This window comes from Chiloscyllium plagiosum, chromosome 9 (assembly GCF_004010195.1).
Source record: "Chiloscyllium plagiosum isolate BGI_BamShark_2017 chromosome 9, ASM401019v2, whole genome shotgun sequence".
NCBI classification, from domain to species: Eukaryota; Metazoa; Chordata; class Chondrichthyes; order Orectolobiformes; family Hemiscylliidae; genus Chiloscyllium; species Chiloscyllium plagiosum.
The window spans coordinates 92,623,019-92,647,397 of NC_057718.1; the positions used below are offsets into that span (position 1 = coordinate 92,623,019).

The 24,379-nt window shown below is 37.1% G+C and overlaps 1 protein-coding gene across 2 annotated transcripts in view; it reads left to right on the forward strand.

The window, feature by feature from the left end:
- Positions 1–24,379, forward strand: part of xrn2 (5'-3' exoribonuclease 2) — an 85,127-nt gene that overhangs the window by 55,154 nt on the left and 5,594 nt on the right. Inside the window, exons 22-29 of one of the 2 annotated variants that reach the window (XM_043696538.1) lie at positions 382–476; positions 558–637; positions 1,220–1,276; positions 1,403–1,471; positions 3,199–3,330; positions 5,020–5,156; positions 16,831–16,894; positions 22,923–23,058. In XM_043696538.1, coding sequence (XP_043552473.1) covers positions 382–476; positions 558–637; positions 1,220–1,276; positions 1,403–1,471; positions 3,199–3,330; positions 5,020–5,156; positions 16,831–16,894; positions 22,923–23,058 — 770 coding nt within the window. Of the gene's footprint in view, positions 1–381; positions 477–557; positions 638–1,219; positions 1,277–1,402; positions 1,472–3,198; positions 3,331–5,019; positions 5,157–6,341; positions 9,193–16,830; positions 16,895–22,922; positions 23,059–24,379 lie in introns of those variants that run through there. The other variant, XM_043696539.1, reaches the window with a different exon arrangement.

Below are 24,379 nucleotides of genomic sequence, written 5' to 3' on the forward strand. Positions count from 1 at the left end.
CATTTTCCATGGCAATGCTAATCAGAGTCCACTTGTTAATAAATATTATTCATACTACATAAATGTTGTTTTCCATTTAGATTTATGTTTCTTGCATAATGTCCTGATGAGTGCAAGATGAAAAGTTTGGACAAAATATTATTTTCAGCATTACTTCAGTTGAATACTGCTTTGTGTAAGGTATTGTGTAAGATAATATTTCAAAAAAACATCTGTAGGGTTTATGGAAATAATAGTGATGATTTTAAGCCTTTTTACTTATGGATCTCTGCTCCAGTTACAATATTCATAAATAAACATAACACCGTATGATTGAATACTGAACAAGAGGTGCTAGAAATAGTTGAATAAAACTGAACTTTTGATAATCTTTGATTTTAGTTCGACGAAATAGTCTTGGAAGTGATGTGCTGTTTGTTGGAAAACACCACAAGTTGTTTGACTTCATTGTCGAATTGCAAAATAGTGGTGCTCAGGTGGGTAATTTGTATAATTTTGTTGTTTCTCACTCCTTTTTTTAAATAAGTGTCCTTATTAAATTAAACCTGTGATTATAGGATATAGAGATGTCTCCTGAGCTTTGCCATGGTATTAAAGGCCTCCTAACGTTAAAGGATGATGTAATAAAACCAGGAAGGTAAGTATTCATTTTTTGTTTAAACTGTAGGGATTGCTTAGGAATATAAAGATATATCAACACATTGCTAACTGTGTAATCCATTATAGTTGCCTGTTGAGACAATTGTGGAGGAGAATTATGTCTTCAAAATGTTTAAGGTTCAATTAATACATTTAAGGCTAATTTATTATAAAACAAAGAGTAGACTTGAAGATTTTTTAAAAAAGGAAATGCTTTTCAGTTTTAAAGACCACCCTGATTAGTTTAGTGCTTGAATTTGAACTAGAAAATTTTCATTCAGAATTAATAGTTGCTTGAACAAGCTAGTTTGTATTCTTGGATGTGTGTGTGCATAATGCTGTACTTAGGGGGAAAAAAGCATTTTTGAAGGTAGGGATGGCATGGTTAGGTGAAAGGATGTATTTACTTGTGCACATAAATTCTGGTGAATTGGGAAGGTCACTGGCTCATTGCTCCAGTTTTTACTAAATATGACTGTGAAGAGAAGAAATTGAGTTTATGAAGATAAACCAACATGGAAAATCACATCTTTGGTAAATGCTTGCCTGAATTTATATATGCATATATGTTTACTTTTAGAACAGTGGAATCCCCTGTACCAGCATTGCAAGACATTACCGAGAATAATGTATGCAGGTGAGTGGAACTTCTGTTCACTTTGCTTATACCTGTTTTTATTGCTGCGATTATTCTGTTCCATTTTGATGTTGTACATGATAAAATAAATCTGCTTTATGTACACCTTCCCTTCCCTCCCTACAGTATATTATTCAAGGATCCTCAATTTGAAGATTGCTACATATTCAAAGCTTCTTTATTACCTGGAGCAGTGTAAGTAATATTTCTCAAAACAAAGTTTCTTGGCATTTAAACTTTGTTTAAAAGTTTATCAATTAAGGTAGAAGCTTTGAGTCATGAAAACAATCTGGTCACCAGTTGTTTTTATGCATTGAGAAACCTGTTAACAGATCAGCAGTGCATGCATGCTTGTGAGAAACCAAAGAATCATTCAGACAATGAAAATTTGTGTTATTTATCTTGTCTAAATTGAGTCAGACAATTTGGTTTCTCATGGTGACTTGATTAGATAAGAGAAATAAGGTTTTTTGTTCAGTGTCCACCTATACTTGCCGAAAGCATAGTTCTTTGAAGAGCATCATACGTGGGGCACCTGTAAATGCCTCAGTTCTCACAACTGCATACCATGCAGTACTGTCTAGGCTGAGTTGAGAAAGGGTTCTGCTGCTTGCATAACAATATTCCAGTAATAGCTACTAATTTATGGAAAGAATGTAATAAAGGGAACGTAAAGTAGGTCAGTGGAAGTTAATATGTGGGATTCATCTACAGGTTGGATGCTTGAAATGTTGCTTTCTTTCATTTAGCAACCATATTTCTGGTTGTTGTTAGTGATCTATTAACAAAATTCACAGAATGTGCAAAGAGCAATTGAGAAACAGTTGGAACAGAAAAGGGAATATGAGGAAAGACGATTGGATTAAATAGACACTGAGAATCTTATCTCAAAGGAGAATGCAGCTGGTTTTGCAGTAACGCAGTAGTTCCATTCTCGTGCAATCTCATGTTCTAAGAAAATCGCATAATAGTAGCACCATTTAAACTGGAATCGTGTTATAATGAATACATGCTTTAAAAGTTTGCGCTTTAGAAACCATGCCCCAATTTGTCAATCCCATCATAGTGAATTCCCATGAACGAAACTCATGTAGCAGAATGACCTTTAGTTAAGTTAATGGTGGGACTGATACAGGAATTCTTCTATAGGCGGAGGGCATTACTCACATACATGTACTCTGCAACTGATTTTAAACTTTACAGATCTTTGGTTGGTGTTTTCTATACTATTTTGGTAACCTGACATTAGGTGGCATGAGTACAGCGGAGGTGCCAGGGATGAGGTGCATTTGTGATGTAAAGAGGAAAACACTGGAAGTTGAGAGTTTCGATACAGAATCTCAAAGTTATGAGAGATTTCATTATAACAAGTAGGAAGTAATGTATTCCCTTGCAAAGTGGGTTGATAACCACAGGTCACATTCAATATAATTGGCAACGGTACTGTCGGGAAATGAGAAAATTCTCTATACAAATTAGGTTCTGGAATGTACTACTTGAACGGCTGGTGGAGTTAGATTTCATAAGAACTTTTTAAGAGATAATTGGCATGTACTTGTAGAGAATTGGTTTGTAAGTTTATGGGGAGAAATCTGGAGTGTGAAACTAAATTTGGAAAGCAAAAGCAGGATAGGCTGAATGGGCCCAATCTGAGTTATACTGAGTCTGTACAATAATTATTGAATGTTTGGAATAAAAATAGGAAGTGCTGAAGAAACTCAGCAGATCTAGCATGGTCTCTAAAGAGAAACTGTTAACCGTTTCAAGCCTAGTGATGCTTTGTCAGAACGGAGTAGACTTGAAACATTACCTTTTGTCTCTGATCTTGCAGATGCTGCCAGACTTTGTCTTTATTTCAGATCTCCTGCATCTGCAGTTATTTGATGTATGTTAAGTTATTTGGTTTCGCTTTTCTGTTTCAGAAAACCTCCTAAAGTGTTGAAACCAGCTGATTGGGAACAATCTAACCAAAAGCAACCTTGGAAGCCTCGACTTGGCTTTAACCCAAATCGGCCTCAAGTACACTTGGACCAAGCAGCATTTAGAACACTGGGGTGAGTGATGTTCCAAGCCAGCAAATGTAAGAGTTCAGTGGAATAATTTGACCAGCAGGATCATTTTAGCATCTGTCGTGTTATCCCTGCAGCTTTGATGTTTCTTCCTTATTTTGTTAGGGTACAGACTTAAAGCAGGAATCATGTCAGACAATGCTGGTTTAGCATACAGTAACGAGTACTGTGACCGCCGGATCCTGCCTGCAACCCCCTTCTCCCCCCCCCCCCCCCCCTCCCCAAAAAAACCCTGGTCACATTCATGCATGCATGCACCCCAGCTTAGTATTTGATCTAACTCCACAATTAAACTGTCTCTTTTTTTAAGAACATTTATTCTCTGGAGAGAAGTGGCAGTCAAGATTATTCACATGGTGATCTATTCCAATAACTGTCAGTGAGTCAGGTGCCATCATTGCAGCCATTGTCCTTTGTGCCATATAAAATAAAGTTTTCCACAGTCAAACTTGTTGCAGAGTTTGATCTGATTAACTGAATTGTTGGTTGAAAATAATGTGTTCAGTATGTTTGCTGTTGTAATAATTTTGGGCACAGGGACCTTGGTATTTGATTTTTCAACAACAGGTCAAACAGAAATTGGAAAGTGAGTTGGAGCGTTTGCAAAATGGAACTTGTAAAAACTCAAGTGGCATAAATTTTCTCCATCATTAGTAGAAATCAGCCTTTCCTTTGATTCATTGCGAGATTGGCCAGGGGAGCAGAAATATAAATCCTTTATTGTCAACCAGGTATGTAATGGTAATGATACAGATTTTAGTTGATTTGAAGCAGTTCACAAGCACCTGGACCTGTTTGGTTTGTAAGTCTTTTTGTACATGCAAATTGAAGGCTCCTGTGCAATTTTAACATTTTGTGATGCAAAAACTATGTGCCACTCCCTATGTGGGGACAGCAAGACTGAAATGTCACATAGTGTCACATTACATAGTATTTGTAGAACAGAAACAGACCACATAGCCCAGTGGATTAGTGCCAGTGTTTGTGTTCTACATTAACCTCTTCCTACCCTTCTGGCATGTTGACAGATTCTTTTGGATTTTTGTCCCTTGTGTTTATCTAGCTTCTGTTGAAATGCATAGAGGCTATTCATCTCAACTACTCTTTATCCTACTCTCTGGCTAGCGCAGTGTCTTCTGATTTCTGTTTTGGGTTTATTTGTGTTTGGCTCATAAATATACAATCTAGTTCCCTTGGATGTATTAGTGGCTACCTTACATTTATGACCCTAATTCTACACTGCCCTGCACTTGGAAATATCTTCACTGGTGTGTCCTCATAATTTTATAGACCTCCAGGTTCCCCCGCACTGGATCTGGGCAAAATAGCTTGGAATTTTCAATCCTTCCTGATGGGCTCAAACACTCAGTTCAGTTCTCAGTGGTAAATCAATAAAGACATGGCTGTCATTATGAAGTTTTTCTGTGGAAAAATTAACTACTGTTTTGGATATTGAACTTTGATACGCAGGTGTTAAAATTTTGTTTTGGGAGTGATGTTTCACATCTTTCAAAGCTGCAGAATATGAATCATTGAAAAAGCTATTGGCTTCAATTCCAACACCCATAGCAAACTGCATTTTTATATTTGTTAAATTGTTTTAGCATAAAAAGAATAACCTAGTTTGTATTATATGCACAAGTTGTACATATTGTTTCTTTAATTTTGTTTTAGCCATGTTATGTCAAAAGATCGCTCTCAAGGAGGAAGTGGTGTTTACAGTTACACCCCTCCGCCTCTTTATCAACAAGCGAAAAATTCTCGGCCCCCATTGATGAGAGCACCACCATCTCTTACTGTCCCATTGCCAAGTAAGTTATTTGACAAACCTGTGATTTACAGATTAAGTAGTAAGCAATACATAAAGTAAGGACTAAACTTGACAGACTTAGGATTCTGTTTTTCATAGGAAAAATAAAACTTGTGTGAAAAATTAAGCACTCTTAGCAGTGACAGTAAACTTGTGGCCTGTTGACATTTTAGTCAATGGCCCTTTGGAACATAACTTGCAAAAACTGGTAAACCTATTAAACTTCCCTTTCGGACCTTCATACAGCTGTCTTCGTAAATGTTTCTCCTCAACAAATCCACGCTGTCCTTGCAAGTCCATACCCAATCTTTTTTTTTCTCTCCTTCAAGTACTTGTGCATGTTGATGGTTTACAAGAACATGCATTTTTCCAGCAACTCGAATGTTTGGATCTCTAGAGAGAGTCCACTTCTGCAATAGCTTCGAAGTTGTCCTAACCAAAGGCACAAATAATAATCTCTCAAATGGTGATTGTGTTGTACATATTCCTCCTCAGTGGCTTAGCTATGCTACAGGTTTTGACAGAGTCAAGTATAATTTCTCTCATCAATCTTCGTGGGACTGCTCTTACTTTGACTCTCAGCTGTCAAATCTTAGATACAATATGAGAGCAGAGGCTCCTGTTGTTAAATAGATGTACAAATTCTAGAATCTTTTGCAGTTCTGTTTTTTTTTTACTGTGACAGACAGCTGCATCTGAACACATGACATTAGCTTTCACTTGTATGTTTGTGATGTCAAGCTGTTCTTTTGCATAAAATCTCAGCCATTCCACTCTTACTATATTGTCAGATTTTGTCCAGCATACAGTCTTTGAACTCTGATAAAATTTAGCCAAGCTTTCAGAAGAACAAACTGTTGCATCCTACCTCAAATTCTGTACCTTTTCCTTGAATTTCATTCTCAGTGGATACTGTCTTAGTTCAAATTACTGTTCGCTACTTTCACATCACGGGACAACATTGCAGTTCTGGAAATCCTTTCCTATCCCTTCTCTACATTCATGATTTTTCTCAAAACCCAGCTCTTTAACCAAAGTCAGTTTTTCAGTTTGGTGCCCACTTTCGTCCTATCAGATCACTTAAGCAACTTTAGGTGAAGTTCTATGTTAATGGCATGATCCAAGTATAAATTGTAATAGTGAGATTTGCATTTTCTGTTTGCCCTATCTCTGCTACCTCCTCCAGCCCTACAACCTTCCGAGATCTTTATGTTCCATCAATTGTGGTCTCTTGCACATCCCCAGTTTTGATTTGCCACTGATGCTGGTGTCTTCAGCTCCCTGGCTCTAAGTTTTGGAGAACTTTGCTGTAAGTCACTCCACCTTTCTCTCCCTTTTTTAAGACATTCCTTGAAACAAGCTTTTGATCATGTATCCTAACTTCTGCTTAAGTAACTGTTGAGGTTTATTTAAAGCATTTTTGAGACAATTTGGTGGGCTAATTGTGCTGTATCAGGGCAAATTGTTGAGCATGGATGACACTTTGGTTTACCAAGTTCCTGCTTATTGATAGGGAAGTTAATTTTAGTCTAATCTGATTCCAGTTGTTGCACACAGTCCAGTTGTTTTATCTGTGAGACTCTTGACCTCTTCTCAACCTAATTGTACATCGGAAGTGTGATGGGAATTGTTGCAAAATAGAGCTGTTTGTTCATCTATCAACCTTGTTTTAAAAATATTAACGGCATTTATGTGGCAACCTTCATGTGAAGTTAAATGTCGGAGCATCTTTCAGTCAACTTGGAGGAGTGCTTACAAAATGAAAAGGCTGGGGACTTTAAACTTTGAGACTTTTCAATGCAACTAATCTCACCTTCCTATACTTTGTCTGGTCTTTCTTGAAGAGCTTCAGCTTGACTGCTGATCCAATCCTTGAACTATAATACTCAAGCAGGTCCTTGAGTTGTGTATAGATTTCTATGCCTCTGTACCTGCATGTAAAGGTTGGTGTTTCTCACTGCTGCTATTTGGCCCCCAAGGAAGATGTGTAATTGTTAGCCATCCTGGCAATATGGAGACCTTCACCTGGCTACCTTATAGTTAAAACGATGCTGCAATATCCTGAGCAACCAAAGCAATGTTCTGTTCTCCTGGCACTTTACTTTGAGTTTTTTTGACACGATGTGATAAAAGTCATGTGATGGAAAAAGGTATGTGGAAAATTAGTTTTCTGCCTTGCTTTCCTGACCAATTTTCTAAATTGACTGGGATTCACTCTCCATAATGTTTTTTGACTTTTGTACCTCCCAGTATCTTTCTCTGTTTGGAATTGCTACACACACAAACAAAGAATTAAGTGCAGACAGTCTAAAGGACATAAGCACTGATAAAAGAAGAAAGGAGAAGTGTGTCTTTAAAAGGACTTATTTATACTCAAGTAAGGTTGAGACATAGAGACTCTCTTGAATTATTCAGCAAACCCCTGTCCTCACCATTAGGCCATCACTGTTGCTGTACAGATGCTATCTTGGCCATTTTTGTTCTCTTATACTGCATTGTGTGTTCATGAGAGACATAGTATGTGCACATAGCTATAATGTAAAGCCTTAGCTACAAAACATAAAGGCTTTATGCACTTTAAATTTGATCTTTTACCTTTTGTTTACTAATTTGTAGCCACATTTTCTCTTTTGTAATGGAATGTTTTTTTAAATTCTAGCTCCAATTGCAAATGCTAGAAATCTTGAAGGTTGTTGACCCTGAATGTTCACTTGCCTTTATGGTTTCAGATGCTGATTCACCTGCATACTTCAGGCATTTTATTTTCTTTTTGTTCGACAGCTCTTTACTTTTCTGCCTCCTGGCTGGAGCTGGAACCCACATTAAATTACTACATAGAATTTTACAACGCTGAAACAAACCATTCTGCTATTGTTTATGTTCCACTAGTTTCCTGTCTCTGTACATCATCTTGCATTATCACCATTTCCTCGTTTTCCTCCTCCTTCACGTCTTCCCACTTGAATGCACTAGTTTTGCCATTGCATGTGGTAGTGAGTTTCATATTTTCAGCACAACTTAACATTGAACACTGAAAAACTGGCCTAGTTTTCAGTCATTCGAAGTTTGAAAGTTTAAAACAATGGATCACTGTTGTCATGTGCTAGGAAGTCAAAACATGTAAGTATGCTGCTCAGTGAATTATTTGCGTAGTCAGGCAGCAGCAAGTTATGACAAATTGGTGCCTTAAATTTATTTATGTATTTAGAAAATGTAATTCAGGAATAGACCTCATTCTGTGTTTGTGTCAAGCAGCTTTTCCGTATATATTTCTTAGCACAATTGGCTGAAACTGCTGCATTTAAACATTCAGCTATAGTATACTTTGTGTAAAGATTTTTAGCATGTTATTTCTTGATGGCTTTGGTGCTATATTGAAGAGTGAACCTGAAAGACACATACCACTTTGAGACGAGAATTATATGACTTTGCAGTGGTCTTTGTAATGACAGTCCTGTTTGGCAGCAGTATGAAATAGGTGGATTGATTTTGAATAGAAAGAAATGTTGAAGTCTGAACTTGATAGCTACAAAAAGACGAGAGTTTCAGACCTATCTATTTTCAAGAACATTAAAAGCTGCACGGTAAACTTAACATATGTTGTATTTGTGCATAGCACGTTGTGATTTAGGTAAAATGGAATTAAAACACTTCGACATTTGTTAGCCGCAGCCCCGTATAGCTTTATTTATTTCAGAATTTGAGGAATGTTAAATAACACAAATACAAACCCAGGTGCTGCAGTTTCTGTGGTGGTCATTGAGGAGGACTTTTTTTTTTCAAATGTTTGCTGCATTGTAAAGATTATAAATATCTGGTCACGTGGTCTTGCCATTGTCTTTCCCAGTTATCATCATTAATGCATCCTTTGTTAAATTTCTGTTCAGTTACAATAATTTGTTTTTCATGTCACTAGTGGACATTACAATGTGTATACAATATAACCAGTTAATTCCTGTTTTTTCCTACACTCAATTTAAAATTGTTAACACAGTAAAATCATCATAGTTCTTCTATTACCTGCAGCCCCCCCCCCCTCCCCCAAAAAAAAAACACACAATCTATTGACTGCCTTTGGAAAATTGCATAATAAGCTTGTGGTGCTGAGAATTTTATTGGAAGGACAGAACGGTCAATCAGTGTTATTTTCTTTCCCCTTCAACCCTAAAATATATAATGTGGGTGTTTCCATCAGTAATCTTTGATTTTGCTGGGATATTTCAGTCTACATACTGCTGATGAATTGTCTGAGGGCTGATAACTTGTGGGAGTCAAGTGCTGGCTGCAAGCACTCGATGTGAATAGCATATTTGGTTTTTGCCATCCAAAATTGAATCTGATTTATGACATGCTTTCATTTCAATGTAAGCTTCCCAATTAACTACATTTGAAAATTGGTTTTGATTAGTGCAATCAGTAAACACCAAGGTTTTTCCTGATTGTCACACTGATTGGAAGAGTTCTCACTTCAGTGCACAGTGGAAATGTTAACAAACATCTAAGCATGTGACCTAATAGCATTGAAAAGTGATGAGCTTTTCTTTCTGCAATTTAATGTTCTGTGTATAAAATAAAACGTTTTTTTATCTTGACACTGCTACTAGGTGAATCAGTGTGTTTTCCTGTAATGTACCCGATGTTACGAGAGTTAAATCAGCATTTTCATTTTACGGATTGGTGTCTTGATTTGTATTCCCCGTCATGTAAAAATGTGGGTAATTATTCCAAGAATTTTCTGAAGTGATTTTCCACAAGCCCAAAACCTAATCAGTCTGTCTTAAGTAATAGGAAAACCTTGAGTTTGAATCCTCATTTAAATGTGCGAAAAGCATGTACAGGAGCAGAATGATTAGCATCATGTTGCAAATTTATGGAAATATTCAGTTTGGAGTTGTGATTTCTATAATGTGTTAAAATTCCACAAACATTCCAAAAGTAATTCTTAATTGGCTGTTTTAAAAACTGAATTTAATGCTTAAACATGGAGCTGCTGCAATATTACTTTTCCAGAAAATACGATATTCATACATTTGAGCCAAGATCAGCTATATTTGTATCTCTTTATTTGCCATTGTGCCATATAGCACAATGTCAGTAAAGTTACTCGGAAGTCCTTTCTGTATGTTGGGGATTATAATACCTTTATTATCAAGATTTCAATGTATGTTCTCGTGAGCATGAGGTGAACCCATTCCTGGGCAGTGTATATTCAAACTGAATATTGATTAAAGTCCATCTGGAAACATACTCCAATTGTGAGTAACTTTGCCCACAGTGAATCATAGGTTACACTTACACAAGGTCTGGTGGTGGGGTTAGGATGTCAGAATTGCCTCCAAAACTTCACAAATGATAGGGTGCTACCAGGAGAGGGTATTATTTTAACAAGCAATTGTTTTGAGTTCTCAGCATAAATAAAAGCTGGTGTTGTATCATTTTAGGATATAGTCCTGACTACTTCTACTCATACTCATCGTCGGCAATCACCTATGACAACTATTTGTCATTACCGTTATTAATAAAATCTACCCTTTGCACCAGCTATTTTGTGCAGCCTAGTGTTTATTGATATAAATTCTCTGGCTTTGAAGCAAGAGTGAAGTCTTCAAGCTGCTTCAGATCATAAGAAATAGGAATAAGAGTAGGCCCTTTTGCCATTCAATGCATCCGTTTTGCTGCCCTTGCCCTGTAATCCTTGATTCCCCTACTGATATCTATTTCAGCATTAAGTTTACACAAGGGCTCTGCCCCCACACCCCTCTTGTGGGAAGAAGTTCCAAAAAGAGACAGCCCTCTGAGAGAAGAAATTCCTCCTCGTGTCATTCTTAAATTGGCTGGCACCTTTCGGTCTTAAATTGGCTGACAATGCCCTCCAGTCTTAGACTCCCTCCATTAGGGGGAGCATCCTCTCAGCTTTTAGTTAGTCAAGGCGCTTAAGAATTGTGTACATTTCAAAGATCACCTTTTTTTCTTCTAAATTCCAGTGAGTCCCAACTTATTTAACCTTTGCTTATAAAGCAGTCTGTATACTGTGGATCATCCTAATGAATTTTCCTGAACTGTCTCCGATGAAAGATCTTTAATACAGGGGCCAACACTGTTCTCAGTACTCTAGATGAGGTCTCACCATCATTTGTACAGTTGCCATAAGATTTATTTCCTCTGATACTCCAACCCCCTTGAAATAAAGGGCAACATTCAATTAGCCTTCCTGATTTCCTGCTGTACCTTCTTGCTAGTTTTCAATGTTTTTGGCACAAGTATCTGAAATAGACCCTTCGGTCCAACTCGTCCATGCAGACCCGATATCCGAAATTAATCTGGTCCCATTTGCCAGCATTTGGCCTATATCCCTTTAAACCCTTCCTACTTATGTACCCATCCAGATACCTTTTTAAATGTTGTGGAGGAGCCCGTGTCTAACTGGAGTGGACAAAGTTTAAAAATCACACAACACCAGATTATAGACTAACAGGTTTATTTGGAAGCATTAGCTTTTGGAGTGTCGCTGCTTCCTGATGAAGGAACTGTGTTCTGAAAGCTAGTGCTTCCAAATAAACCTGTTGGACTATAACCTGGTGTTGTGATTTTTAACTTTAAATGTTGTAATTGTGCTAGCCTCCACTACTTTCTAGCAGCTCATTCTATATACGCACCACCCCCCTATGTGAAAAAGTTGCCCCTTACGTCCTTTTTCAATCTTTCCCCTCTCATCCTAAACCTATGCCCTCTGGTTCTGAACACCCCCAATCCAGGGAAAAGACCTTGTCTATTTAACCTATTCATGCCCCTCATGATTTTATAAACTTTTATGAGGTCACTCCTCAGCCTCCAATATTCCGATAGTCCTAGTCTATTCAGCCTCTCCCTGTAGCTCAGACTCTCAAATCCTTGACATCCTTGTAAATCTTTTCTGAACCTTCTCAAGTTTCACAGCATCCTTACAATAGGATGGAGACCAGAATTGCACACATTGTTCCAGAAGTGGCCTAACCAACGTCCTGTCCAGCTGCAAATCCCTTTGAGTTTCAGCAAAATGCAGTTTTTGGTAATTTCAATAATACTTTTTTTTTTTGTTTTCCCTTCCATTTTATTACATTACACCCTGTTTCTCAATTTTTTGCCCATACAATTAACCAGCAATATATCTCTGTAAACTGCTTGTATCCCTTTTGCAACTTGCCTTTCAGCCTATTTTTGTGTCCACCTGTTTTATTTTCAGTCAGCTGTGGTGCTGTAAACAATTGACCTTTTGTAAGTAACAGTCCAAATAACTGATGGGTTTCAATAAGGATAACGCCATTGATGTTATGGGTAGTTGGTTAGAATCCCTCTGGAGAAGAATATTACTTGAATTTATGGGCCCCCTCAACCCTTACATGAGGGTTGTATCTTTTGCACAGTGATCTTCAATGCAAAACCAAAGAGGCTCAGTGGTTAACACAGTTGCTTCACAGTGACAGAATCTGGGTTCAATTCCAACCTTGGGCGACTGTCTCTGTGGAATTTGAATATTCTCCCTGTGGTCCGGTTTCCTCCCCCAGTCCAAAGATGTGCAGGCTAGGTGGATTAGCTGTGGGCAATGCATGGTTACAGGGATAAGGTGAGGCAGTGGGTCTGGGTGACTTGCTCTTTGGGGTCCTGTTTTCATACTGTAGGGATTCTATTATTCTAAAGCTCTCGCCTTCATTTGCGATTGTCTAGCTTGATGGGGGAATGAACCCAACAACTTTTGAATTCCTAGCATAAATACTGTCAAAGACCTTGAAGTTTAATGGTTATCTTTTGTGACTTTAATTCCTGAACTTTTGATGATTTAAAATGTTTTGAAAACAATATCTTTAGCAGCATGAAACCATTCAAATTTGTTTACACAAAATTGTCCGTTTGCTGTCATTGAAGGTAATTAATGTTGTACTCCCTAGCTTGTTAATGTTACTACAAAGGAAGGGGATTAAACCATTCCACCGTTAAAAGCTCACAAACACCTCATCAACTCGTGACTGATCTGTACCCTAACTGCCTGTGGACCTGCTCTTGTTTCATTTCCTTTGACGCCTTTAAATGACAGCATTACAGATTTAACATTAACAATTGATCCAGAATCAATTGTCATTTATTTGTGAGAATTCCAAACTTCTGTCACCCTTTGTGTTTCCTGATTTCACTTATGAAAGATCTGGATCTCTGTTTTTAGATTACGCTATCTAATTTTAGATTCCCTAAACAGAAATAATTTATCTCCATTTCCTCAATATGCTTCCCAGAATATTTTGAAAACTTTGATCACATTGTACGTTAACATGCTAAATTTGGGCACCGCCACCTTAGCTTGTGTAATCTGTTATAAATTTAATCCGTCACGATTAGATATGATATATCTACTCCATGCATGACCAATTTATCGTATCAAAGGTTTGGTATCCAAAATTGCTTGCAATAACGCAGTGTGGTCTAATCAGAGCTTTATAGAGCTGAAGCATAACCTATTTTCTTTAGGTAAGGTCTACATTTGTTCCCCATCCATACATACTTAGAAGGTAGCTAAGAGTCAGTGATATAGCTGTGGGTCTGACGTCTCATACAGGCCAGACCAGGTAAGGATGGAACATTCCGTTCCCTAAAGAACATTAATGAACCAGTTGGGTTTTTATGATCGTCACTGATTGTTCTCAGTAATGAAATTGGCTTTATATTCCACACTTTAAATTCCAGCAGCTGTGGTGATCAGATTTGAACCTGTCTCCAGAGCATTGGCATAGATCTATGTGTTGTTGGTCCAATGACATTTACCACAGCATTCCATTCATTCTGTTGCCCGCATATATCCTATTCCTCTTGATATAAAGGGAGCATTTCTGTAGTCTCTTTTTTGTTACTTGGTGTACCCATTCTTTAATTTGTGTACCTGAAACCCATATGTCTCCAAACATTTCTAGCTTTTAATTTTTTGGAAAATATTCTTCCATCCTTTTTTATATCCAAGGTGTAGGGTTTCATATTTGCTGACATTAGCTGCAATTTAACCAATTCACTTTTATTTTTGTAATTTTATGCTTCCCTCTGCACTACTTACACTCTTCCTATCTTTGCAACATTGTCAAATTTGGATAGGTTAATTACTATTTCATCATCTAAGTCATGAATAAATAGTAAATAGTTGAGGGCAGAGTACAGATTGCCTCTAACTGCATTGATTTTCTTTTATATAAAAGGTGCCTTGTTGTGCGATGATACATTGGAGTACCAATGTGCAGTGACACAAGAGTGAATGGTGGGAACTCCCAAAACCCTTTTGCTGAGTTCTTTCTGCAATATTGATGTGATGAATGCTAAGTTAAAGGCATGTATCTTTCCATGGTAGAAAGAGTTGTTAGCACATGGTAAACCTCTTAGTAGATGATATGAAGTCAAGGTTAGGTGTTATAACACAAGGCAGGAAAGAAATGGGTGATGGAGAAGAAAGCATTGCAGCTTATGTATATCTGAGAGTATTTCTGTATTCCAGTGTTATTAGGTGTAGACCAGAATTTGATCATTGGACGATTTAAAGTATTAATATTTATGATTTATAATATATTCGAGAATAGAACCTGAACTATAACCTGAATTGTCATTTTGTAAGTGGCAAGACTGCTTTAATGACTGAACAAATTTTAGGTAATCTAGAGTGTGATCCCATTCAGTTAAAGCTGTTTTTGCTGCTTTCACTGTTGGTGAGGTCAAATAAAATTGAATGGTATGCGAAATATGCCTGACCAGGGTAACATAAACGAATGCAAAATCAGCTAAAGTGAATTTGAAACTTCTGTCAAAATATTGTCCTAAAGATGAGGGATGATTTGAGATGGAAAATTAACATAGACCATTTTGAGAGTCTAAAGTCAGCACCAGGCATGTCCAAGTTCGTAAAGAATAGCTACATGAAGAACAGAGAACGCTTCAAAAATTTATTACAATCCCAATTTCAAGAATATCCTCATCACAACTTTGGTCTAAAACTGCAGACATGAGCTGAACCCAAGAGAGTGAAGTAAGAGTGAATCAGCCTTGACCTCAAGCCTGCATTTGACCAAATGACATAACGTGCTGGGAGGGGGTACCTCTTTATACTGGTTAGAATCTCTCTTCCCATGAAGCAAGATGGGTTTTCTTTGTTGGAGAGTAATAACCTCAGTCCTAAGTCATCTGTGCAGGAATTCCTCATTCTATGTGCTTTCTCATCAACCTGTTCAGAAGTGTCATTGCCCATCTCTGGAACAGGTAGGACTTAAATCCAGGCCTCCCAGTTCAGAGGTAGGGACACTGCCACTGCACCACAAGAGCCCCATTGACTAATCATCTTCAGCTGCTTTCATCAAAGACCTTCCTTCCAAAATACAGTCAGAACTGACAAAGTTTGCTGATGATTACAAGTACGATTGGCAACTTCTTAAATGTGGAAGCCAGTAAGGAGCAGAATCAGGTTTGAGCTGAGAAGGAACACACAACATTTACACCACGTGAGTATTGGGCAATCACAATCTTCAGTGAATGGCAATCAGACTATATCCCCATGACATTCTGTTGTACTGCCACCACTGAACTACCAACGTTTTGGTTGTTACTATTGACCCGAAACTGAGCTGGATTACCTGTATAAATATTGCAGTTTCGAAAGCAGGTCAGAGACTGGGAATTCTGAGGCAAGTAACTCACTTACTGACTTCAAAGCCTGTCCATCATCGGCCAGGCACAAGAAATGATTTTGATGAAATACTTTGTTTGATTGGTGCCCGATCCACCAACATTTACTCCCTCCACCACCAATGTACAATAATATGTGTATTATACACAAGATGCACTGTAGCGACTTAGCAAAGTTCCTTCGACAGCACCTGCCCAACTTGTGGACAGGATAGCAGGAACGTAGAAGAATACCATCACTTGCGATTTCCCCCCAAAGCGGCAAACTAGCCTGACTTGGAACTATATCTTTGTTTCTTCACTGCCCAGGTTAAAATCTTAAAATTTCCTTTCCAGCAACACTGTTGGTACATCTCATCAGATAGATTTCAGTGGTTCAAAAAGGCAGTTCATCACCACATCCTTGGGGGCTAATTAAGGATGGCCTGCAAATTCTGATCTTGTCAGCAATGCCGATATGCCATGATGGGCAAATGAATTTTTAAAAATTCTATCATTCTGTAATTTTCCTTCCCCCACATGGTTTTGCTATTGCAATGCCTGCCATGAATTGTCTTACTATGTGTCAATTTTTGACTTAATTAGGCACTGGGAAAGTAGAGTGATTATCTTAAATTTTAAAGAACCTTGAAATTCACCAAGGCATCAAAGATGAAATGCTCGTGTTTAATGTCTTTCAAAATTTTGCATATTAATTTAAAACTATTTAAAAAATAAAGTTTGTGATTTTTTTTGTAGTCAATGGAAAGGTAATCTTGGTCAGTAAAAAGACATTGATTATCTACATACTTTGTGGGATTTCATTAAAACTTAATTGACTGCCTGATTGATATTGTATAAACTGACATGTAATTGTAATGAACCATGTGAAGAACTGGATAGATTTTATGTGGCCTGTTTTCATAAAATCCCAATATTCAAGTGCTCTCGTGCAAAATGTAACATTTTTAAAAATATTAATTCTATTAACATAGCTGTATCATTTACAGGTTTGAGACCACAAGATTCATGGCGAGGTCCACAACCACTTTTTCAGCAGCTTATACCTCAGAGGTAAGAATAATCACATGTAATTTCAAGGCTATTATTTATTCAATCTCTCTAGAAGTTAATGTAATGAGTGTAGTATTTGCCTTTGCCTTTTTTGCTTTTTACCTTGGCCAGTGTCCCTCGACAAACATCTCTGAAAAGAGATTAACTAGGCATTTTTCTTATTCCTGTTTATGAAACCCTACTGTGCACATTTGGCTGTTATGTTGCATCACTTAAAACATACTTCATGGTATGCTTAAGATCTGAAAGGCACCTTATAAAATGGCAGTGTGTTTTTCAGGTTCTTTGTGTCAATCTTATTAATTTTGATCTGATGTTCAGATGGGGTATGTGGATACATATGATGAGTACATTATGGTCATTGATTTGCCATTTTTCCGGATAGTCTTGTGATACCTGCCACAGTTGAAGTTATAAAGTATGTGGTGCTGGAAAAGCACAGCCAGTCAGGCAGCATCTGAGGAGCAGGAGAGTCGACATTTTGAGCAAAAGCTCTTCATCTGGAATGTGGATGGGGGGAGTGGAGCAAGGGGTCTGAGAAATAAATGGGAAGAGGGATGGGGCTGGGAGGGCAAGGTAGCTAGGAATGCGATAGATGGAAGAAGGTTGGGGGGGGGATTGATGGTTATGGGTCAGAGCAGAGGATGAGCAGATGGTTGGGAATAACGATGGACAGGTAGGCCATCTTCAGGAGGGCGATGCCGAGTTGGAGGTTGGATCTGGGATAAGGTGGGGGCAGGGGAGATGAGGAAACTGGTGAAATTGACATTGATTCCAAGTGTTTGGAGGGACCCAAGGTGGAATCAATGTTGATTTTACTAGTGGTTTGAAGGGGTTTCTTTGATAAAATCTCTTCTGCCCCCCCACTTAAAAAAAGTTTCAATCTATATCTTAAATTATGCTTAAATCCTGTTTCTTTCTTGGTTATTCAAAATTATTTTGTCAGGTGGCTGTGAATACATGTTTAAAAATCAACTGCTGATGTCGGATTCAAACCAGGACTCCAGAGCATTAATCTGGATCTCCAGATCACTAGGCCAGCGACATCACTATTTGACCATCGTAATCTGTTTTTTTTTTAGGTTGAGGACTGGATTGGGTAGTTCACTGTTTCCGTTTTAAGTGTTTATTCAGGAATAATTTGCAACTCTACATATTCTAAAAGCTTTGATAGAACTCAACTCCTTGGGTACCTTCCTTTGTTTGATGTGTGGTTACCAAAATTGTAAATAGGTGCTGTAACACTGTACTTTTGAGTCCCTGCAAATAAGAGAGAAACTGAGATTAGATGGCAGTTTTATTCACGCAAGGCCTCTGCATGATGTTGGCATTCATTTTGGATCCATTGGGTTGTCATAGTCATTTTACTCAGACTTAAAATCAGACATCTTTCTTTTAAAGATGTGTTTTAAATTAAAGGCAGCAATCAAATTGCTCACCTTTATCTGCAGTCTTATATTTTGATGATTAAGTTTGATTTCATCTGTGAAAAGTTGATCCTAACTCAGGTTATTCAGTGACCTAAAAGGAGACATTCTTTTTAGTGACGGCAAGATTTTCAATAATAATTTATTTAAAAATGAACTCCAGCTAAGCTCAAATATATCTCATCTCACTTTACTCGTGCCACCTGAGGCTTGATGTCCAAAATTCAAGATCATGCAAGAGGGGAGGTCAAAGTTTAAAAAGGAGAGTAGCTTGCGATGAAATTGGTGCCCTTAATTCCATTGGTGAGTTTCCAAGGTTGCCTTCATTAAATAGTGGATGTGGTGCGATGTATTCAAGATAGCTGGATCAAGACAACTGTTCTTTCTATTCTTCAGGAGCTCTTTGGGTTCAGTCAATGCTCAGGTCAACTGATTTTTGCCATTAACTCTGTGAAAAATAATTCTTTCCCGATTAGGAAATTTCCAGTGCTCCTTTCTATTTGGGTCTAAATAGCCCTGAACTTCTCTATTCTGAAGTCGCATAATTCTGTGTCAGAGAATTTATTTTTTTCTAAGTATGCTTCATTTCTAGATTTTGTTCATTTAGTTAAGGTTTGGTTTGAAGAATGAGATGGATCAGACCCACGCAAGATCCGTTAACGTTTAGATTTGGCCCTTCATTTAACAATTGCTTGTTCTTTGTTTAATCATAATTTTGTTAGATTTTGCAAACAGCAAAATGAATTTCACAAAATATCCTCAGCTTTCTCTGAATATTTTCACTCTGTTGGATTCCATGTAGCTTTGGGTTAATGAACTTGACTGTGGGGATTTATTACGGCAGGGCAGTTATGAATAAATTAATTTTAAAGGTATTAGTACCGAAAGTGGAGATCATTTGTTTTGGAAAAAGATAAAACATTTAATCTTAAGGGTTGGTAATTTTTCTAGCTACCATTAATTTTTTTTTATGTTTATGCAGTTTTACACGTGTTCTTCAATAATCACTTCTGCTGTACATTCTTCCTTCTCTAGTATTTTCTTTTGTTTTGGCCAATTCTTCTTAATTAAAATAGAATTTGCTTTAGCCATTCCAAATGTGACAAGAAAAGATTAACCTTTTTAGTTTATTTCATTAAGCAAGATAAATAATGCATCTGTTCTATACTAAACTTGGCAAAAATCATTGCTCTTTGTTTTGAAAGCTAGTCACTTTCAGGTCTGTTGGATATGTCGATTCAATGTTGTGTGTAATTATAAAATTCAGTTTTAGTAGCTTAAATCTACATTAGATTTTTGGATAGGCTAAGCAAATTTCTTTTGAGAATTGTGAAGATTAATGAGGCATAACTAATGTGTTCCGCCATTATCATTTTGTGCTCAAACCACAGTATTAGTACAGACGAACCATTGATTCTTGCTACAAACCTCTTCAAGTACTAATCAGCTTCTTTGGAACAACTTTTCAGGCTTGACAAGCCTATTGTGGAGCAGTGTCACTGTAGGTCAGTAGTTATTAGTGGCAACCGAAAACAGTTTCTTTAACTACTTAAGTTTGAACTGAATTAAATACAGAAGAAACCTGAAGGAGGATTACTGAATTTGTAAAGTTCAATAGTACTGTGCAGTAGAATGAATGTGACATGGTTTTGTAATAAGGGATTTTGTTTGGGATGTTGCATGAATGTGAAATTTTTGTATAAGAAATTGTTTTAACTTTGTAAATTTAAGTGAAAATGTTTGTGTGCACTTTTTAATAGCTTCAGTTTCAGAATATTAATATTCTACATTGAAGAACCCATATAAATAATACTAAGGTTAACAGCTTTAGGATGCTAATGCAGTATTATAATACTAAACAGAATAGATATCTTAAATTGAGGATTGCATGCTGTTGTTCATATTGTAATTTTAAAAATAGGTCCAACTTGAACTCTGTTGTGAGTCCTTAAAAGAAAGGATAAATCCAGAACTCTTGTATGTTATCTTGTTAATTTGTGTCTGCAAAATAAAAGAAGACTGTTGATCTTAAACTAAGAAATGTGATCTCTAACTCTACCCATGGTAATCTGAAGATAATTCGTTTTGCATGTATCATGTTTATGTTAGGTGATGCACAAATCATGCATTGATAACACTTTCTGATGTTCAATGGAATTACTAAAGTGGCCACTACCACCACAGCAGAGATGCATGCAATTTGTATGTGGCCAATTTGAATTTACTGAACCTATATGAATGATATACCTTTTGAAATCTCACCTTCCAAAGTGGGCAGTTTTACTGTTGCAGTATAGTTATAAAGGAACAAATTGCACTTACTTCAAAAACTTTTGATATTTGCAGATCCACAGTAGTTTTATCTGAGCTTTTAAGTTGTCTCAAAGGAAGTACTTGTCTATTAATCGTTGTACGTGAAGTGAGAACAAGGGAGGTTCCTTGGCATGAGCTCCATAAAGTGGATGGGGGAGGGTACACTACATTCAGCACCTTTTTGAAATCTGGGAAACTGTTTATTCTGAATGAGGGAATCTTTGTCAAAGAGGGTGCAACTCTGACCCCTTAAGAAATGTTAAACTTATACAGAAGCAAAACCACTATATATTTTTATGTTTATAATTAAGCTGAGGAAGCGCAGACAACCAGGAGATACTAGGGTATGAGAATTTTGTTTCAACAGCTTAGTTGTATTTAAAATCAGTCACTTTGAGTGTCTTGAATTTGCAGTGCAATCTTTGTAGACAAAATGGAATGCTAGATTTAATGTTGTAGTTAGATGCAATTAAATTATTTTGCACTTGGTACTTTTCTTGTGCTTGCATACCTGTTCCTTATCGATCTTAAGGATGGTGGTGACAACTAAATATTTCTTGTTGGGAATCTAGGCTGACAAACTAGGTTATAATTGAAGTGGATTCTTGTTCCCATATAAACTGTACACCAAATGTCAGTCAGTCTGTGCCAATTAGTGCTTGTGTTGCTAGGTCACCACGGTCAATTGAAACCGCATCAATAGGACTTGAAAAGGTTTCTTCCCGATCAGACCTTCTGACATATTGAGTAGCATAATGGATGGGAAAATACAGCCACGGCCCTACCCTAGATTCAAAATACACAGCAGTAAGGATTCATTTACAACCTGCAATTAACTGGAAAGAATAGGCTTCATGAAAGTGTCTGGCTATTTAGAAAATAAAGCCCCCTTCTACGGGTGGATTTGTTTACTACTTGTGTGGATTGTCATCCTTTTTGGTTTTGGCCAAAACAGGTTTTCCCTTTCTTGGAGCTATCAGAAAAGGGCTTGAGTTCATCAGTTATAAATAATGTATGTTAACATGTTAATCTGAGGGATTTTATGCAAAATTGTTGGACAAAGGAGAAGTTTTACCATATGCCTTACTAATTTAATAATAAACCATTGCTTTCATCCGTCTATGATGGAGGCTACCTTTTGAAACTAGAAGCTTGACCAACAATTTAGATTTTGTATCTGAGATGTTTTGATTTATTGCGTCATTGGTATTTAAAATATTTTGGGAGGGCTTTAAGCTTTCAAATGTGGCATATGTGTGCTTGGAAAACTAGCAATTGAATATTCATGAAACACTGATTATTGGTCTTTACTCCACAGCACTACAACACAGCTCAACCAGGATGTTCTCAAACACAAAATCTGGAATTGGGGATGTGGAAAGTGAAATATATCGTCTGCTTGATTTGTACTAATTAGTGCTCTAAGATTTTTCGGTGTGCTATAATGCAGGGTATATTGCCAGAATTAAGAAAAGCATTCCATTAGCAAATTAGAGTATGGATTGGGTGAAATGCTATTGTTACATTCTTGAGGAGTTGAGCAGTTGGCACAAGAATTTGAACTTGCAGAGTGTTTTAGGTTCAGCTTTCCTTGTACAGTGCACAATTTTCCTTTAGTTATGTTATGAATGTCTCTTGCTGCATTGCAGAGCTTCTAAATTTATTTTTGGAGCGAGAGAATGGAGGTTTTTTAAATTTATTTTGATAGCTGTTTGAAGATATTATAAACAATTGAGAATTTTATTGATGGAGATCCTGAAACAGACCACTGCAGTGAGATCTTTCTCAGAATACTGTTTCATAAGGATATACATAAAACAAAAGCAGAAAATGGTATGAATACACAGCATTGTGATGAAAAGTTCTAACCTTGAAGCATTAACTTGGTTTCTCTCTCTCTCTCTCTCTCTCTCTCTCTCTCTCTCTCTCCCCACAAATGCAGTCTGACCTGCTGAGCATTTTTAGAATATCCATTTTTTTTATTACAGTTTCTGGAAGTCTGAAATATTTTCATGTGAATATCTGGTCATTTCATTTTCTTCCCAGTTGACTTCTCATAACTTTAGAAGACAGTTTAATAGCTTGTTTGTTGTCTGTTGTCTATAAATCTAACTAATTGCAAGAGATTGACTTTGAAAGTCTGCACTCTGATTTATCATTTAACTCCTATGTCATCCATAAACTGCGTATTTTTAGTAGGCAAAAAGTTTGGATTTGAGAATTAAATGTCATCCATTGTTTTTTTTTTAAAAAGGTATTAACAGGAAGACTTTTTATTTACTTCATAGAAACCAGGGGATTGAGCAGCAGTTGGCATGGAATCGTATCTTACAGTCTCAAACTGGCATGTTCCAGCAGAATCATCACAGGCTTGGATCAATAATGCCAAACCCTTACCAGAGTCAGGATCGTAGAGGACGACAGGTAACAAAAGCAGACAATAGTATTAATAAATTGCCTTCTTTTAATTGTTTTATTTGATGTTGGATTAATATCCTTCCTGCATAACCAAATAACTTGAAGTGTCTAAACATTAAAGTGAACAAAATCCAGCTATCATATTCTGTGTACTGAAAGAGTGGCTATTCTGCTTCTCTTGTGTGCAATTTCTTTTTCAGTGTTGTGCTTTGTGATTGAACTATCGTGGCCATCCAAACTTACATGTCCTTATGTGACAGCAACTGTTGGTCTCTAATCTTAGATTTGTTCTTCTGAAGCTGTTGGCATACATCCTCCCTTGCCATATTACACTCGATTGTAACAAATGGTGCCAGACACTTGAGTTTCGCTCCCATATATGCATAACCAAAGAATTGTGATGTTCTCTTGGTGATGTTCTGAAGAGCTGCTTATTTGCCTGTTTTCTTCCAGACTTCATTTGTTGTGCGTGTTATCCAAATAATACTCCTATGTCTTAGGAGCTACATTTCTGTTAACTTATCTTCCAATATCGTGCTCACATTAATCACAAAGCATGTCCAATTTGTTTAATTTAATTTAGTTTTTAAAGCTGTTGTCCATTTTGTCACTATTTCGTTCATGAAAGAGCACTGTAGAACTTAAAACATTAAGGCAGTTTTGCTTCTAATACTACATTTTTAGTGATAAACTAAACTTGCAACACCTTGTCCAGCACAGCTTTAGAAGTGACAAAATTGACAAGAGTAATTAAACTTTGCATTAAATCTGATTCATGCCATAGCTGATCTGAGGATCTTGATAAATGTACTAAATATAGATAACATACAAATCAATTTTTTAAATTCATTCAGGGGCCATGGGCATTGCTGGCTACACCAACATTTATTACCTATTCTTAGAGACCATTAAGAAAGTGATGATGAGTTACCTTTTGAACCGCTGCAGTGCTGATTAGAAATGGATTAAGTGTTTCCTTATCTAATATCCTCTGCTCTTTGAAGTGATAACATGCTCTCAGGACGATAGGATGGGCAAAGAAATATTTGTCATAATCTGAGCATTGTAGAAGACCTGCTTGAAGCAGTGCTTCTAGCTGACATACATAGTTGTAGCATCATGTGAATAGTTGTTCTGTCTGCTGTGTCCTTGTCAGCTCAATGCAGCATCAGAACAGCCCATCTACTGCTCTGCTACTTTCAAATACTTAACCATTTTTCTTTTGAATGTCTTGATTGAACCTGCATCCAGCACAAGTGCAGGCAGTGCATTCCAGCTCCAAACTGGAGGTCTCTGCTGCTAACCATCTTTTTAAAATGTTGCCTTT